Source organism: Carassius carassius, chromosome 1 (assembly GCF_963082965.1).
Source record: "Carassius carassius chromosome 1, fCarCar2.1, whole genome shotgun sequence".
NCBI lineage: Eukaryota > Metazoa > Chordata > Actinopteri > Cypriniformes > Cyprinidae > Carassius > Carassius carassius.
This window is the reverse complement of record NC_081755.1, coordinates 36402474-36422487: the sequence shown is the minus strand read 5'-3', so window position 1 is coordinate 36422487 and position 20014 is coordinate 36402474. Positions and strand designations below refer to the sequence as shown.

The 20014-nt window shown below is 37.6% G+C and overlaps 1 protein-coding gene across 4 annotated transcripts in view; it reads right to left on the bottom strand.

Moving 5' to 3' along the window:
• Positions 1 to 16319, bottom strand: part of asic2 (acid-sensing (proton-gated) ion channel 2) — a 391397-nt gene extending 375078 nt beyond the window's left edge. The window contains exons 1-2 of one of the 4 annotated variants that reach the window (XM_059557921.1): positions 15706 to 16319; positions 13566 to 14188 (exon numbers count right to left, since the gene is read on the bottom strand). In XM_059557921.1, the coding sequence (XP_059413904.1) occupies positions 13566 to 14188; positions 15706 to 15724 (642 nt within the window). In that variant the 5' untranslated portion in view covers positions 15725 to 16319. Of the gene's footprint in view, positions 1 to 13565; positions 14189 to 15316; positions 15667 to 15705 lie in introns of those variants that run through there. The other 3 variants (XM_059557944.1, XM_059557928.1, XM_059557935.1) reach the window with 3 other exon arrangements.
• Between the last annotated feature and the right edge of the window lie 3695 nt (positions 16320 to 20014).

Genomic DNA, 20014 nt, shown 5'->3' with positions numbered 1-20014 from the left:
AGGGAACGAATTAGTAAATCGTGCGCACAATTTATTTCTTTTTTCTTGCATGTCATGTGCGGGGCTCCGTACAATACATCACATTTTCGAAGAGCTGATTTTGTTCTGACTGTTATGTAAAATCAAGGTTTCTGACTGTCAAACGAGACGCACAGAGAATTCTGATAAAGCATGTTTTATTAACTTTATTTGATAACATAATTTATAACTGTAATTGTACAATTAAACACATTGTAATTATGGTAGGTTTGCATTAATTAAAAGATCGCTGTTTGCATTCATGTATGTTTTTATAAATATTTATTTGTTTTGTGAAAGATCTGCAGCATAAATCATTATCTGTCTATGAGCAGCGCATATTGTTATTCTTTTGCATTAATTATCAGATAAAACAGATATTAAAATTAGTAATGTATTAGTTAACTATGTAAAATAATAAAATATGTTGTGAAAATAATGATGAAACAAACTGATGTATGTGCACAATTGAGAAATGGATACTTGCAGGGGTGATTCTAGGATTTTGATTTTAGGGGGGCTCAGCCCCCAATAAGGGTATGATTAAAAAAATATGATTTGACTATTAGGGTAGGTTGGTATGCTACTAACCTTACTGCAATCCACTATAGTAGGAGTGGGAGTAGGAGTACTGACTGAGCCATATACAACACTGTAATAAAAAAATAAATTATTGGATGTGACCACTAGAAAATAGGGAATGTCGATTTTTTTTTTTTTTTTTTTACAATGAAGACCTCCTGATTCATTCACTGTACAAACACACACACACATGTTTCCAGTACAAACACAACATTTTACTGTTTGCATTCCTATGCTCACATACAAACCTCAGATAGGAATTTTTTCCTTTGACGATACCACTGCTTTTTCTTATAAAATGTACAGGGAAACTGGCAGACAATTAAAACAATGTCAGGGTTCAATGACTGAATCTTGGGAACACAGTTGTATTCTGTTCTATTCTCACCTGACTGTTGCTCATTTGCAGACCTACTCCTGCACGACAAGAAAAATTTTTGTATATCCATCTACAATGAAATATAAATTATTTAAGTTTTTTAGCCTTTATAATCAACAATACGGTTGGATATTCATAAAGTCACCCCATGAAAATTGATGTCATTAAGTATTTTATCTAACCAGCTAATATTCATTAAGAATATAGACAAACCATGTATTAATGTAATTGTCTATTGGCAATATGATTAATCTGTTCTATATTTATTTCTATTTATTAAAAATAACAACATGAATTATCAATTTGCCACTTCTATAAATCAGGTACAAATCTAGTATAAATAGTATAAATCAAGAAAATCAAAAATCCCTTTACTCTACGCTTACTCTAATTTATGTATCATGACACTCCTCCTGATTCATTATTACTTAATACAAAACTATACTTAATAATACAAAACAAAATAACTCCACATTCTCTCTCTGGGCCATCTAGTGCTTTCAGACAATGATGTGTGTCTTTAATCATTTCTGTGCATGGCTGCATAATGTAATGTCAAAATACATAATAATATGTCTGTAATTTTAAAAAGTAAATTAAAATAAATCATGATCGTTTTCTGAATCTAAAGTATGTTTTCATGGGTGTTAATCACTTCATTTTTGTAGGAATAAAAAACAACTATCACACAAGGGCTGAAGGTGAACGCAGCGAAACGTATTGGTATTGGATGAGAAACCGAGCCGTCCCGTGTGCTCCCAATGCTCCAGTAACATTACATTATGTAAACTGCAATGCATTTATGACAAAGAACTGCACCGATGCAGATGTAATATCATAGCATTAGCAATCTATCAATAAATGCACGCACACACGACACACACCTTGTGCTCTCTGATGTTCGCTCTGCTCGGCGCCCCTGCAGATTGAAAAATGCGCTAAATCCAAGCAAACTCAGATAAGGGGAGGAGCCAAAACTTGACGCAGCTTGCCGCAGTTTCAAATGAGTTTTTTTAAAGGGGACTGAAGCGATCAAAAATCTATTAATCAAATATTTTTTAGGGGGGCTGGGCAGAAGTTTAGGGGGGCTGAAGCCCCCTAAAAAGGGCCTAGTGACGCTCCCCTGGATACTTGTGAAGATAAATCGCAGCCCACGTCTCACGAGGTAAATATTTCAATTAAAATAATCAAAGTAATACAAACATTTTCAAGAAAAATAAATAATTTGTACATTAACATAATTGGTAAGATAAAAATACATTATGTAGCTGTGTATACACACCATGAATTCAACTTTCATTTCGTGAACAGTAGGGAACATTAGTGTATTTAATTCATTCACCAGACCCAAACATACACAAGTTTCAAATCCACTGGCTCAGATAACATTTATAGTATAGTAATAATAGCAGTGTATATCTTATTTGCATTTGAAGTGATATTGTAAATCCTTCTTCTGGACAACTGTCAGATCAGCAGTCTTCCCCATGATTGTGTAACCTAGTGAACCAAACTTAGAGACTATTTTGAAGGTTCAAGAAAGCTTTGCATGTGTTTTGAGTTGATAAGTTGATTGGCATGTCACCATACTCCAATTTGTTGAGAGTGAATTTGTGGGTTTTTGTTAAATGTGAGCCAAAATCATCACAGTTAAAAGAACCAAAGACTTAAACTACTTCAGTCTGTGTGCATTGAATTTAATACACATGTTTCACTGTTTGGGTTGAATTACTGAAATAAATGAACCACGACATTCTAATTTATTGAGATGCACCTTTACCCTGCAAAGGCATATTATTATTATTATTATTATTATTATTATTATTATTAGAAAAACATAAAAAATAAATATATGAAATAAATTTCATGCATCTAAACATTTTACGAAAGCAGAATAAATGTGCTATTGTTTGATTTGTATGTCTTGTAAAGCATTATCTTTAACCCTATAAATCTTATAATATTTGATACACAAGATTCTAAGGGCTCAAAATTATCAACATAATTAAAGCTCTATTGAAAAACCTGTTGTAATCTTCTACATGCCTTCAGTCATCTGAGTTTATACTTTTTTAACAAGTAAAAGGCCTTTTAGTATAACTGTAAGAATGTCTAACATCACATTGTGGTATACTGCTTTAATGCTTTAATGATTTTTATAAAGCAAGCATAAGAATAGTATTACTGAAGATGAACATACTGGACTGAAGTAATTTAAGATAACTTGATTGTCCAATCATTTGTTTGTCCTTGAGGAAGAGACAAATGGGTATTTATCGGCATGAAATTGTGATGAGACACATTAGGTTTGGTGGAGATGCATGTTTGGCTTTCTGGAGTAATATTACATCCCTTTCTCTGCATTTGACATAGTGTAATAAAGAGAGTCAGGCAGTTTATGAGACAGCTGTGTCCTGTGGGACAAATGTGTCCTGGATATAAAAAACACTGTGTCTTTATCTGTCCTGTCGGTGAAGCTTCTGGTTATATTCCAAGTAAATTATAATTTTCTTTAACTAGACTAATGTTTCCCAGAGCCGGTGCCAGCTCACATTTATAAAGCGTAACAATGAGATTCCAGTAGTAAAAAAAAACAAAAAACATAGATTTTCTCCAGAGCTTTTTTTTTTTTTTGTCTTTCTAAACAGGCCTCTCCAGAAGCCACAAGTCAATGTGATTTCAAAATTGTGTGTCCAAGTCAAACTCTCAGTGAATATCTACACTATCAATAAATCCTGACGAAGTCAAGAATCCTGATGAAGACCACAAATCAGAAAAATCTGTTATTGCAACCTTCCACCAAGGGCTGCACAATTAATTAAATTTCTGATCGCGATTACAATTATGGATGCCACAATTACGTAAGTAGTTCATTCCCTGAAGTACTCGTTTTCCAGTTTTCCAGTAATGTTTCTGATTCGTAACTCTTCAATGCTCACATATACATGGAAAAATACTTCCAGAACCAAAGCTACTGAAAAAGTGGGCGGACACTGCTGGCTTGCGCTGTATTGCCTCATTTATTGAAATTGCATCACAGAAGTTCCTTGCTTTGATAGGCTGGGTAAAAAGTAGTAGGCAGCCACAGTCCCCTAAAGATTGATCTTCCATTTCCACTTTAAACAGACCATCCTGAAACACATCAGAGCCCAAATCCCATCAGGCGATGCGAACTCAACATTACATCTGTTGTTTTATGCAGCATACTGTATCTATAGCCTATCGCAAAGCTCAGCAACGAAACCCAATCTCTCCAAATTTGTTTTTCAGTGATGGCACTCCACAGCTGCTGAATCTACAGGGCCATGGCAAAAGAATAGAAATATTATGATGCTCAACTTGTGGGAGTGAATTAAATGTAATGAGATAAACAGACCACGTAGCACAAAATAATGGTGAGAAAAACTAATTTACTGCGTCGTGTCTCACATTATGATACAAACAATCCAAAAATAAATGAGCTGGTTCTTTCAGTGAACTGTTCAAGGGATGGTTTCATAACAAATCCTTCACTGAATCTGAACTTACTGAACTTACTGAACCACAAGTCACATAGAACTTGAAATTAAGTATGAAATGATTTATGTACTAAAAGTTTGTGAAACTTAAACTAACATCCATTACTTTACTATTGGTTACATTACTTTCAACTAAAACCAAATCTAAAACTATTCATTGAAATTAAAATTAAATAATTATATGAATAATTAAAATACTATATGAAAACTTTAAACTTAAGAAAACTTAGAAATCAGAAATGTCACAATGACAAATAACTGATATAAAAGTTTAAGTGAACATTCCTTTAAAAATAATTAAATAAAAAACTACAATTGAAATAAAAAATAAACCTAAATAGACATTAAAAAACTGATAAAAAAGACAAAAGCACATCACAAAATGATTAAAAAAAAACTAAAATTAAAATGAAAACTGAAAAATAATCAAATAAAAAGTTCATTCATAACAAAACTATGAATTACACATCTACAAATTTAAAGGTTACAAAAAATTATAATTGTTCAAATGTTGTTGTTCAAATACCTTTTTAAGACATACACAAATACAATGAATACCATATGAGTGGGGTAGGGAAATGTCTATCATATTAAACTGTAAAATGACTGTAAAAAGCATGATTTAGGCCTACAGTTTTCACAAAAACAGAACATTTTATAAAATAAGAAACTTCACATTCAAGTCAGAAGTATCAATTCTTATATTAATTTAAACAATTATTATCAATCATTATATTCATTGACTAACATATAAATATATTTTACATAAAGCCATATCGCAATTCTTGCCTTTCCATCCCTAAATGTAAAACCTCTTGAAATCACAACTAACATTTTCTTGTACCAAGAGTTTTTATGGCCTTGAATTTGTTAAAACTACATTTAAAACTTGAAGACTTTTAAGGATCTGCACAAACCCTGCATGTATAGTTAATTTTAGGTGCAATGGAGGTAAACCAGGGGCTCCCATGATATAAAAATAACATTCCATAGGAAACCTGCCCACCACACACATTTTCCACCCTGTTTCATCACCTCTTCTCCTACTCTTCCAATGTCTTTTGCTTGCTTTTCTCTACTTTCTTTTCTCTGATTCCCACAGAATGAATGTAGGAGTCTGAATTGCCTGTCCACTTGTCTTTCAGTACAAGGAAAAACCGTACAGCTCTTTTCAATCAGTCACGCTCTCGTTTCTGTGAAAAGACTCTCTGAAGACAGACAGAAACTAGCCTACATATTAAAACAACCTCTCTCCTTTTTCCAGTCACAGGCTATTCTTCTTCGCATGAGTGTGTTTATTGGCTGACAGCTGCAAATTAAACGCAGTGTGCTGATATAAGAATTGACGTTGAATTTCACCTGGCAATTACACAAGCATTGCAAGACCCAGTAGCTCCCTGAAACATAAATAACTCTTCTGGATCCATTTCTTCAATTGAGGGAGCACAATATGTGGGCCAAAGAAATTAATAAAGTCTTGAATCAACCTTGCCGCATCAAAAATTTCCAAACATTGCATAGGAAATGTGCATGTATGGTTTTATGATTCAGACTTTAACCAGCAACTCACATCCAACTCGTGTCGACTGAACTGCAACTCATTACTTTTGTCATGTCCAAACTGAAATAAACACAGTATTCACAGAATGTCTAAAATGATGAATTAAGCTCCCTGAAAAGCACTAAAAGAAGAAATGTGCTTTGTACATTTGAACAAGAATTGTTACATTTCTTTCTATTTACATCCCTAATCACAGCCCTTTAACTACCAATAATGCTCCACAGAGCGATAAAAAGATAATTGTCACGGTGAAATTTTCAGGAACATTACAATAGGTGCAGAGCACAAAGGCATATCAATAATGCTATTTCATAAAGCTGAATAAAACAAAATGTAAAAATTAAAAAAATTAAATTAAATTATGCAATGTGTGACACAGGATGATAAAGACAAAGCATGCATGCATTTTTCATGACTTCAACTCCGTGTACTTTATGGCACACTTATCTTTTAAAGGAAGGTGTGAGGGCTGGATTTAATTTAGATCTGATCTTCAAAAACTCTAACTTAATCCTATTTTGTTAGGTGATTAAAGAAAAAGTATCCTCTAGTAAACAAAAAGAGCGCAGCTGGATCAGTCTTCCTTGCCTTCGGGGGATTGCTATTCAAGCAAGTGAAGATTTTGACAAAGTGCTTCTAATTCTAAAAGGCCAAAACGAATGAAAGGATAAACTCAGCTGGATGAACACAATGTGTGTAAAGATATTCCTGAATGGCACGTCATCTTCAAATCAATAGATGTGATCATCAAAGCCCAATAACAGCCCTAATCACACACAAACACTGCCAAGACAACATTGCTGCTACAAAGTCATGAGAATGTCTGAAACATTACTTTAGAGAGCCCTATCGTCCTGCTTCTTAACTCTTTCTGAATTCATTTCTAAATCTCACTCTCTCTCTCTCGAGCTGCTACTCACAAAAAGTAAAAAAAAAATACCCATTATGCAAGAAATGTCTGTTTGTTAACAGTAGCTCACTTTTTGACATTCAAAACCCATGCTGCTTACTGCTTTATACTCCCAACTGCTTTAATGTCAAGTTCTATTGAAAGCAGAACTGCTTCTTTCCCACTAATACATCTCTCATCTTCACATACACATGGATTTCTATTATTTAGACAGTTAAAATACATTTGGGCTGCTTTTACTAGTCCTATTATGTAGTAGTGAAATTACTGGTTATTGCACATTGTTGTTGTTGATGCTGCAATTTAACTGTGACGTGTGTAAAATGTTAGTACAGTGATGGTACCAGACTGTAATGCTAGGTGCTTTCACACGGTGTAGTTACTAGAACTAGCCAGCATGGTGGTTCCTAGAGAACCAATTTCTCCTTAGGGCCATTTTCTTGTCTGTATTCACACTGGCAGCAGGAAGTCTGAATAGTGACATCTTTATTATCGGCATTTACATACATCAGCAATTGGTGATTTGAGGACATGTTGGTCTGAGCTGTTTTCGTTGTGTCGTGGGTTTTGTTTAATGGAGATGGAATGTACAGTAAATGCACAATTTACGTGATTAAAAGAGCACAAAAAATCTGACTAAATCTCTTATGACAACTTGCAGGGTTACATTTTAGCACAACACACTGCTGCAGACAACCGGTATTTGCTGTTATTATCACTTAATGGAGTAAATTTTTTAGACAGCGTTTTAAAAATTCCAGGTAGCCGGTGTTTCGTATGCGTTTGGCCAATCAGCGTATACTCACGTCACTGATAGTTCCTATAGAACTGTTATAGACCCTACTCTGAAGTAGGAGCTAAATTAGGTCCCTCGAACAGTTCCTAGAACTAAATAGAATACATTCCTAGTTCCTAAGGTGTGAACACACCAAAAAGTGGGAAATTCCTCTATGAAAAGGTTCATCCAGTGCAAAATCGCCTGCTATCATACTTACCAAAACTAAATTATTAGACATGTACCATGGTATTTACATGATCCAAAAATGTTTCACAGTCCTATGCTGACATTTATGTAAGGAACCCCATATATAATACAAGGGAAGAAGAAAACTAAATAATTCATTCCACAAATCATGACCACGATAGAGTGAATTAGTACAGCATGGTTGTGATTCACCTAAAACACTGCTACGCTTGAACTAAAACAGGGGTTAGAGTGACAAGTAACAGGAGAAGAAAGAAGTGAACAAAAAATACACACACACACTTTTAAAAGTGCTTCAAAAAAAGAACAGGAAGCTGTCAACATTGCAGGTGGCTCCTGAGAGCATTAAAAACTTTAGACCAAAACTGAGCATTATAAATCCAGCCAGCAGTCTTACCATAGATAGAAAAGGCACCCCAGAGCTTCCTCCCTGGGCTATTTCCACTGGTCCATTTTGCTTTGTAAAGCTTATAAGCCTTCAGCAATTATCTGAGAAGATCTGAATAAAACTCTGGTGGCCCTGGCTTATTTTAGAAAAACGTAAAGTCATGGAGGAGGCTGCAGCTCTTACAACCCAAGGACTGTGTTTAATACTACTTTTGGCACTGCACGAAAAAAAGCACTATAAGAAAACAACACAATTTCCCCAAGCGTCGACAGCAGTGAGAGCCATGGATCAGGGTCATTGCAGGATGTAAGTGAAAACTCAATACTCATGGCATCAGCATACTACAAATGAGTCACAACAGAGAGGAGCGCAGGAGGACACAGAGTCAAAATCACAGACAGCGCCACGGGGAAGCACCGTGACTCACCAGATCTAAAATACACGATCGAAACCATATAATTACCGAGTGCTGTTGTGGTCAATACACAATCATAGGAAGAATCAAAAAGATGGAAAAGTTTACCAACATTAGAGAGAGGTGGTTGTCCTCTCTCATGCTCTTTACTGAGGTAGTGTTGCATTGTGGGATGTGAAGGGGCTTTAGACTTGTATCACAGTATCACTTCAACTTCACGTGTAAATTAAGATGTCAGAACGGTCTTCACTGTCATTCGTGACCAGTCTAAATGAAGAAGTACTGTACATAATACAGCGCGACATAAAAGACAGTTGATGTCACACAGTCTGGCTTGGCTTTCACCCTACAGTAAAATTGCTTTCATATTGCCAGTAATTTCATAAGAAAGTGTAGAAGCGACAGGAAAGATGAATGAACCAATTGGGAATTGGAAAAAGCTAGAGTCAAACTCAGGTCACCTGCACATAATCATCACTACACAGTATGCCAGAGCCTATATCATCAGGTCACGTGTCCTACAAACACTCAAAAGATATATCTAACCTTGTTTCATCATTAAAATCTGATTATGAACACCAGTGACGAAATACTAATTTAGCATAAAATGTAGCAAGTGAAGAAAAGACTTGCTGGATAAAGTATTAACTGTTTTCAAAAATATTACTGTACAGTGTTTTCATGGTCTCAGAAAGGATCAGTTCGCAGGAAATGCAGTGAACTCCATCTCTGCATCTGTGAGTTCATCTCTGCATCATTTGGCAATGCAATGTGCTCCAGTTATGCTGTATTTGTACATTAGCATAATATCCAACATTTTCATGGACAGACAATTACAGCAGTCACTACATTTGTAATGAAATGTGTTTGTAAACCAGTAGTCACAGAACCATAAAAGGCTTCCCTGCAGTTTTTTGTCAAAATAAAAGCTTGAGAGTGTAAATGAAAATCTTAAGACAGTTTTACTACTAGACAAACAATGCATATATGTATTTATTTTTATTTAACAATGCAGTTGTAAGTTAATTTTATTCTGTAATAATCATAATAATACTAGTAGTATTATTAATGTATTATCATTATTGTAACATTCTAATATAATATAATCAAGCTACCAAATTTCACACAACAGATTCACTTGCTAAGAAAATATTTTTAATTTTTTATTATGGTCAAAGGTAATTTAACTTCAAATTAACCGAAATTGTATGTCCTTAATTTTGAGGCAGCTTTTCCCCGAAGTATTGAAATATAGGACAAATTAGTTACAAATTTCTAGTGACAACACTTGCATTAACCTATAAGACCTACTCATAATACAAAACTAACACAGATATGAAACATGAAACTGTTGCTGGTTGACATTTTCTTCATTTCTTTTTCATTTCGATTCCATCCTCTTTGAGGGATAGCAGACTCAAACCAATGTTTGAGCAAAAAACAGCACTTAACTATTACAAAGAAAGTATGTCTTCATCCAGGCTCGTGGAATCAGTATGAGTGCTTCTATATTCTTTAGTGCCAGACTATTAGCATACATTAGCAGCTACTGTATCAGCCCACATGCAGGGCAGAAGGAACATGCAGACACAATACACATAATAACCTGTCCTGTTCACGGTCGGCTCTGCATGTGAAGAATTTCATCAGGTCATGCCATAACAGACTGACTCCTGCCTTTGCTATCTGCTGCCTACACGTGAAGCACTTATATTTAAAATGGAGGAAATCTTCAAAGTAAAGCAGCTTGCACAGCCATTTGATGGCCTCTCAGTGTGTGATAACACACGGCCTGTCGGTGGACAGAGGGTCACGACAATACAGCAAGGGCAATACAGTAATATAGACGGGATGTACATTTGACTCAAGTGATAATATGTTCATTCTCGAAGATAATATGTATCCTCATATTCTGAAGATACATATAAAGTAGCTTACATCATTCAGGTTTGACTGTACAGTGGTTACAACCAAAGAAGTCTATAATACCCACAGAAAGATTTCTGTTAGCATTTTCAAGTTGTAAAACATATCATGTTAAATAACACAAGAAATAGGTTTACCAAACAGAAGGAAATGTGACTCAAATCAAATCTAATGTACATTACTGATAACAAAAATGAGAAGAAGAAAATTATTAAATGCAATCATGTGATGCATTACGCAGGAAATGTCCTTTTACGTTTTTTTGTTTTTTTTACGTAAATTGTAGACATTAACTACACATAATGCAGTGGTCAGTCATTCACAGTTTTTACCATACATGGTAAGGTAACTTGATGTTAGCCCATTAACAAGTTTTTACTGTGGGATTTTCTTAGTTTTTTTTTTCTGTAAACATTACTAACATTTTTACACTAATTCTAACGGTCATTACTTGCATTACTGAAAATAGGCTATCTGATCCTCTAAACCAGTGGTTCTCAAACCTCTCCATGTAGTACCCCCAGCACTGCACATTTTGTATGTCTCCCTATATCTGACACACCCACTTCAGGTCTTGTCTTCACTAATGAGCTAATGAGTTAAATCAGGTGTGATAATTGAGGGAGACATGTGCAGGGCAGGGGGTACTCCAGGACAGCTTTGAGGCCCTGTCCACACGGACACGGGTATTTTTATAACCGTGACTTTTTTTACACGGTTCGGCCTTTCGTCCACACGAAAACGCAGTTTCAGGGCACCGAAACCGAACATTTTTGAAAACTACCGCCAGGGTGAGCATTTTCAGAAACGCCGGTTGCAGTGTTGTCGTGTGGACAGTATAACCGGGGTTTTTGCCTTGCGACGTCAGAGTGGGCGCCGTTATCCGCTGTGTTTGACGTCAGATTGTGCGCTGCTGACTGCTTCTGATTGGCCAAGTTGACTTTACAATTTGGGTTATATCACCGCCTGCTGGTGTGGCATGCTCTTGACAGCGCTTGATAGCATGTTTTTGCGTTTTCATGTGGACGGGATTTTTTTTTTAAACGCAGGAGGAAAAACTCCGGTTATAAAAATACCCGTGTCCGTGTGGACTAGGCCTGAGAACCACTGGTCTAAACGATCATCCGAGCTGGAAATGCCATGCGACTAATTACTTATCTGATTAAGATCAGATTGACTGCATATTGCAAAAATATATTCACACGCAGTGTAACCTCCTTTACTGTAAATGCCACCTCTCCTAAGTAGAAAGTCCAATTAATTTGAGCAAATTGGTTTGTTCAGACAATTCTTTTCAATTAACCAGTAAAAATTCAGGGCCAGAAAGTCATGATACATGATATTTGTTTACATTATATTTTTTTTTACTTAAAAAATTGTTTCATCATTAATAGTTAAGAGATGTTTTCAATGTTTTGTCCCATTATTAGCTGTATTACAGTAAATTATTTAATACAAATTAATACTTAATTAATTGATCCAAATCAGTCCATGTATCAGATACTGCCACATATTGCATAATCATTCTGACATAAAAAGAAATGTCCTTTTAATAGCTTCAATGTAGCGAACTACTTTTTGTTAGAAACCAACAAGAACACTATAATGCCTGTTTGCTGCAAACATTGACTCTTACTATACATCATCAATGAAAACAAGAAGAGACAGCACAAAGCAACAGAAAGCAAGCTGGTGCATGGCATGTGTGTGCAAGTTTGTTTACAATGTGCTTGCGTGCGGTTCGAAGCACTGAGAGCCCACGTGTAGCGACTGAGGGGGGATAAACAGACCTCAACCCCTGAGGAGAACAGCAGCACTCCAACTGAGTATCACACCAACTATCAACCCTCATCATCTCAGCCCTCAGTGCTGAGAAAAACACAGTCTTCACACACAGCTGCGGCCAGCATTTACATCTTTACCCCACTAAACCACTAAAACCACTTCAACCAGTTTGAGAATATCCTAGAGTGACAGCTTTCTTCAAATATTTAGTGCAACAACTAGTCAATTTAATTTCTGATGTATAAAAGTAAATGGCTCTGTCTCACGAACCATTCCTTGTTGCCGTAGGCATGCTGCTGACACTGAGGCTGCTCAATTTGTAGTCAGCAAATAATGCTTCCAAAGATACTTTGAAAAGGTTTTGTTTGCGTCTTTCATGGCCAAAATGTATTGCGCTGAATTCAGCGAAAAATGTAGACAAAGGATCGAGGGAGATGCTGATAAAAGCTACATAAACGAGTTGTTTTATGCCAGAATCATTAGCAGGCTACATGTAAACAACAGAACGAGACGAGAGCATCAGCGAGCCTCATGAGGTTCACATGAGGCCCAGAACATGCCTGAGTGGCTGTTAAGAAAGTTGCTGCCTGTGAAGATCAGTGCCTTCTGAGATTCTGTTTCAGTTATGATGCAGTTTATGTAGGCGGTAGCCATCAGCGGTGGGTTTTGAGACAGAGCCATTATGTCTTAAACATAATTTCTACAGAAAACCAGTTTCTAAAGTAGAACATTTTGTGAATCCTTATAGCGTTCTTGACATTCAAAACACTATCATTCAGCCCATTGCTTTACATAAGCACAGAATCACAGTTAAGATGAAAACATCTGCACGTATAGAGTGAAAAGTGAAAGATTAGCTTAACAAAGTAGTACAATTCTTCACTCCACAGCTCAGCATCCAGAATACACCATCAGCAAGAATCAATATCATCATTTTCTTTACAACCCTTTGAAACAGCTGAACGACAAGGATAATCTTTAGAGCTAACAACACTGAGCCCATAATGCTTTAGTCCACAACAGCAGAACATATTTTCTTCAGGTCTATAGCGAGCCTTGAAAAATACCTTATAAAAGAAACATCTTGCAGAAACTCACCGTTTTGAAGTCCTGGTGGCTGCACTCCTGGCCCTGGAAACGGCAGTAGAGCATCATCTCCTTCAGGTCGTGGCCCACTCGCTCAGTGAACTCCCGCATACTGAATGGCTTGGGCCGGTAGTTAGTGAAGTTGGATTTCTCCGTGAGGAAGGCCAGCACATGGGGCTCGGCCAGGTGCGGCTCAGGGATCTGCAGGTGCACGTCTAGCAGGGCCAACAGTTCCCCTGCGTGGTAGAGGTCATTCTGCGTGAGACGCGTGAAACGGTAGGCGTTCAGATTACAGACGGTGACCGCGGGAAAGACTAGGCTGCCAGAAACCACAGCATCCACACTCGTGACGTGGGGGTAGGAGAGGAAGTAAGCCAGCCGTTCGGTGCTCTCCAGGACAAGGAGCACCAGGCTGGCCAGCAAGGCCGCGCTCCAGAGCAGACGGCGTGAAGTGGAGCGGTGAGAGGAGGAGGAAGAGTAGGGGAAGATGAAGCGTAAACCGTGCAGGGTGCTTCGATGGGCGAAGGACTGCCAAGACGTGGGGCCTCCCAGGCTCCCCATGCCTCCGCTCTCGGTCTCAGGGCTGGGCTCGCTTCCACAGCCCTCCTTCAGGTCCATCACTGACACGCACACACCTGCAGGCAGACACAGTGATTGTCAGCTTAAGCCCAGGCACCTTCTGGCATCTGATTCTGGCTATATTTCACTTCATTAGAGTTTCACAGACACATCAATAATATATCACGGAATCCAGAGTCTTTCTTGAAGCGGCGGGTTTGACACAAACATGAAGAGACACTGTGACACTGTAAGGCTTTATGAAAAAACATAAAACTGAATGTAGACACCAGTGAGATAGAGCGAGAGAGAGAGGATTTATATAACATGAACCCCACTGACCAAAGAAGCTGAAACAGTTTTAGACACAGAAAGAAGAAAGGAAAGAAGTCAAACTGGAAGAAAAAGAAAGAGAGGAAAGATGGAAGGAAAGATGGAAAGACAGGGTGGAAGGATGGAATGGATGAAAGAGCCTAAGAAGGAAGGACAATGAGAGAGAAAGAAAAAGGCAAGAAGGAAGGTGGACAGGAAAGCAGCCAGGAAGTAAAAAAGGAAAGAAGGTAGGAAGGATATAGAAAAAGGAAAGAAAGAAGAATGAAGAAAAATGAGACAGAAAGAAGAATAAGAAGGAAAGAAGGAAGGTGGGCAGAAAGGAAGTTGAAAAAAATTGGGTAGAAGGAAGACAGCAAGCAAACAAGGAAGGAAAAGGTGAAAGATGGGATGAAAGAAGAAAGTAAAAAGGAAGGAAGCAAGGAGTGGAAGAATAAAAAGGATGGGATGAAGGAAAGAACGAGTAAAGAAATGACAGAAAGAAAGATGAGACAGGAAAATGAGAGAAGAGAGGAATGTGAAAATGATATTATGGAAGAAAGGAAGGAGAAAGATGGGATGAAGGGAGGAAGAAAAGATAGAAAGAGAAATAAACACAAAAAGGTAAAAGGAAGAAAGATAAGAACGCAAAGGAAGAAGGTATGAAGAAATGCTGAAAATACATGAGAGAAAAAATAATTTCAGCAGATATACACTAACACATATGCTCAGACAGAGACAAATCAAGGTACACAGACCACCTGACATCATAGCCAAACTGTCTCCTGTCCAATCAGAGAGAGCGACACACACACAGAGATAAAGACATGGTCCATTGAACACTAGTACAGAGCTGCTCCTATAAATAAATATCAGCCTGGACCACACACACACACCACTGAGTGAAGAAAGAACAGATCTTGCTCCAGTTAAGCAGTGTGAGAGGGTGGCAATGGAGTGGAAGATGCTGCCCAAGGGTTCCCTCCGTCTGTCTCTCCACCCACTCCATCATTTCAGCCCCTCCAAATGCCAGGATCCTCCTTCTCTACACCATCTCCTCCTTTTACATCTAGAAATCTCTCTCTCTCTAACTTTCTCCCACTTGTTTAAAATACGTTAAGACAATGCCCAGAGAAAAAACTGCATATATTTCTGAAACAAGTAATGGCAATGTAGTATTACTGATTGAGAGTCATGCCAATAAAGCTATTTACACTCAAATGAAAAATGAAAAGCAAGTAGTACAGAGCTTAAAAAAATATCTCATCCCAAAATAAACACATACACACACGGTCACTGGACATCCAAAGGCGATTCTTAGCACCTCACGTAGCCAAACGACACAACATCCAGCCGTGCATGAGTGTGTGTGTGTGTGTGTGAGAGAGAGAGAGAGAGAGAGAGAGAGGGGCAGAGGGAGGCGGGTCAGAGAGGGCTGGAGAAGATGTTGTCGTTGATCCCAAGTCGACGTAGAGTTTAAACGCGAGCTTCTCCTAGTCTCGCGCTTCCCGCGCTAGTCCAACCAAACCATCACGCGTCCGGTGCTTCACGCTCCTCGCCGTATCCACGCGAGCGACAACTCAGCTGGTACAGATGTGAGATACCCGCACACTTTCACATGTAAAAAACGCAAACTGAGGTAAAGAGAGAGAGAGAGAGAGGCTCGTTCGCTCTTGCTCTTCACGAAACGCTGTGCCGTGTTTCCTCTCGCGCTCGCTTTTTCCTCTCCTCCCGCGTGCGTTCATACTCCTCTCCTCTCCGCTTAGAGCGTGATGGATGGATACAAGAAGCAGATTGTGGGTAAAAGGAGGAACGGGGAGACTGGAAATAATCAAATACGAGAAAGGGGAGAGGAAGGGAACGCAGAGAGTGAGAAAAGAGGGGGAGATGACAGATACTGCATTTGGTGCCCGGCGGGTGACTGACTGCCATCACACTGGAAATGTGTAATGGAAACTGTGTGAGGCATCTTTAAGTTTAATGCTTGCGTGTGCACAACATTCAAGGCACAAACACTTGAGGGAGGGGGACTGAGAAAAGCAATATGACTGAAAGAGATAGACAAGAAAAAGAGAGATATAAAAAACAGGGATGGAGGAAGAGAGCGAGATGCTACAAGTGTGTCTTGTAATGCAAGCAGACAGGACAAGAGAGAGAGAGAGAGAGAGCACAGAGACTGTGAGATGAAAAATAAGATGACAGCAAGAGCTGAATTTGGAGGAAAGTAAGGATTTGCCAGAAGGGGATAAAAATACAATTTAAATGGATGAGCAGCTGGTGAAAAATTTGATATATAAAAAATATATATGTCATTCCCCCATCTCCGAGCTCCACTCTAGATCATTCTACAATACTTTTCACATTTATTTCTCCTTCCATCTCTCTTCCTGACAGTCATGTAGTGCGACTTTTCGGAAATGACATCGTCTACATCACGTTTTTCACGGCTCATCTGGCTGGAGACGCCAGACTGCATTAAGAGAGCAGAGCCGGAGGAAGTGGAAGGCTACTTGAGCTTTCTTCACCTCTCATAAACCTTCCCACATCAAGCCAGAACAAGACAGAAAGAAGCTTGTTTTATCTTTCACAACAGACCGTAAATGTCTTTTTCCGTTTCGTTGACGTTGTTGTTTTCCTGTTTAGGTGAGGTGGAGAAAATGTTCCTCTCTTTTTCATTGCCCTTGACACCCATTTCATTCTCCCTCTCCCTCATCAGTCTCTCTCTCACGCACTTTCATTCCCTCATTCCAGTTCCCTGATTTTCTCATCCGTTTCGGCCCGGGGTACGCAGAGGAACAGAGAAGGGGAACTAGCAAAGAGGTAATTTATGAACCTCTGCAAATACATTTACGCAAAGTGGGTGTACGGGACACACACACACACAGCTCTGATTCTAAGCGAGGAGAGCGTTTGGCACACAGATCAATAGACGACGCTGGAACTTTATACTGGAGCTCTGACAGCATAATGACACGAGCTCAGCTAAAGCTGTTTGGAAGAGTAAAGGGGATATGAGACACAGTCATGACCTGACGGAAAAATACATACTGCCTGAAGCATCATGTCCATTCACCCAAATGGATATTAAATGTAACTTTCAAAAACAAATTGTATCTTTAAAAAAAAAACTCCTACCAACCCCAAACTTTTTTCACTTAAAATATTTATTTTTAACCTAAAATAATTGTAGATTATAAATGTCTTTACTGTCACTTTTGTTCAATTTAATGTGTCTCTGCTGTGTTGAATAAAAAAAGATAACCCCAGACTTTGAACTGTCTAAAATCCTATCACTCACAAATGTCAGTTCAATCAAGTTGCACCTTCCATTAATAATGTTCACCCTCACATAATTTAAAACTTGTGACTTTTTTTTCTTCTTTTTTTTTTTTTGCTTGTGCAATAAAATTAAAGCAGCACTTTCCATTCAACAAAAAATGAATGGTAATTAATGACTGTCAAGTTCATAATTTTCAAAAATGATTAGATGAGAGTCCTTTTTCATACTAAAAATGTATCAGTAGATTTCCCATCTCATATTTACTGGTAAATCTATTTTCCCCCTTTGTATTAGCTCACCAAGTGACCCTGAACTAGCACCCCTTCAAAATTAAAAATACATATAAAATACATACATAAAAATACATAAATAAAAAAAGAAAAAAAATGATGTTGCCATATGGTCCACAAAGAATGTCTGCACATATACACTACACTTCACATTATAACCTTGTGTTGATCTTCCTGATTTTTATTTATTTATTTATTTATTGAGATGATGTGGACATGTACTCATGTGCTGATTCTGGCACATATTAAAATTATAATAAAAAAGATATTTGGCTATTCTGTTGGATCTTTAGGATTTTTGCACCACAAAAAAATAAATATACAATTTTTTTCAATTAGTTAAAATGTCACAACATCTGATTTTTCACTACAGGATTATCTTGTCTAAAAGAATTTTTTAAAAGATTTTTTTGGGCCAATGAATTACACAATTACACTTTCAAATTTGAAATAAATTATTTCTGTAGATGGATGTGACTTCTTATTACAGAATGAGAAATTATATTATTCCAACAGTATTTCATGCCATGATAAAGACAATGTTGATTAGCATTGCATAAATATACATTATCCTGATCAATATACCTGAGAAGGCTTGAACAGAGATAGACCATACACTGTCGCAATTGTGTGTTGATTCTCCTCATATTTAATCAATCAAAAGTTTCTATCTGTATTTTATTTAGCTACTGATGATGCGTTTGTCCATATAAGGGATTTCCTGGAGCATAAGTTCTCTTACTCCTATGAGTCTCGCCTGTGGACTTTCTGCACAAAGGCGCCCTCCGGTGTCGAGTATGAATGAAACATAAATGACATGGCGTCAATAAAGCTCGCATCACCCCATTTACATAAAAATAAATACTTCTTTCTAAAGAAATTTAATGTAAAAAATAATAGGGGGAAAAAGCACACTTTTAGATTCAGATGGGTATAAATACAATAGAAAGGTGCCAGCAGTTAACAGTTGTAGGCTAACAATAAAGCAACATTACCTTTTTCAATGTTAGCAAAATAATACAACTTACTTTCTGTACAGTGGCGAAATATGCAGGGGTGCGTTCTCCGAAACTACCTTAACGCTACGTCGTTCTTAAGTTGTACCTTAAGAAGTACCTTATCGTTAATACGTGGTTTCCGAAACCTTCTTAGTTAAGTATACCTTCTGTAAGTCATGCGTTCGTAAGGTTGGTCTGGAGCGCTCTTAGCTATACCTTATCGCTGCTTACGGTTCATACCGCTAGTGGCCACCACTACACAAAAAGATTTTTTACATCGCAGTTTAATTACACATAGAAAATTTTATATGAACATTTAATATAAAATCTGATTTAGTAATAAAATTACATTTTTACTTTACTTTAAAATTATACACATAAAATACTTAAGTTGTTATAGCCTACACCCAGTGTATGGAAGTGTTTTCATTAATAAAGTTTCCATACACTAATGGTTGTTAGCTTTTTTAATTACTATCCTAAGGCACATCAGCTGGCGAACCATTTGACAGAAAAGGCTTAGGAGTCTATATAAAGAAAGATTAGTTTACACAAACTTTATAGCTATGGCAGCGAGACAGCGAGTACTTGTTTTAAATCAAAGACGACGGCGTCCGCGGAGCCAGTTAGTGTATGTCAACTACTTTATAAGAGAGAACATTTTAGTCCACTGACTACCATGTCAGAAGAGACCATTGTAAAACATTTTGCCTGCCAAGGGAGCAAATTCTGCAGCTCTTGCATCTTGTTGGCCCAGATTTGTCAAGACAAACTCGACGGAGCTACCCCCTCAGCCCCGAAATTCAGCTGCTGGCGGCTCTTCGTTGTTATGCCGTGGTGGAGTTTTCTGGAGGTTGTTGGGGATGGATATGGGCTGAGTAAGACCTCAGTGTGGCTGGGCGATCTCTTTTTGCGGACTTTTTTCCCCGACATAGTGAATGTCGGTATGTCTCTCATGTTTGCGCTTTTATTGAGGAAATCATCCAATTACACAAATGAGCGATTTACGCCAATAATGTGATACGG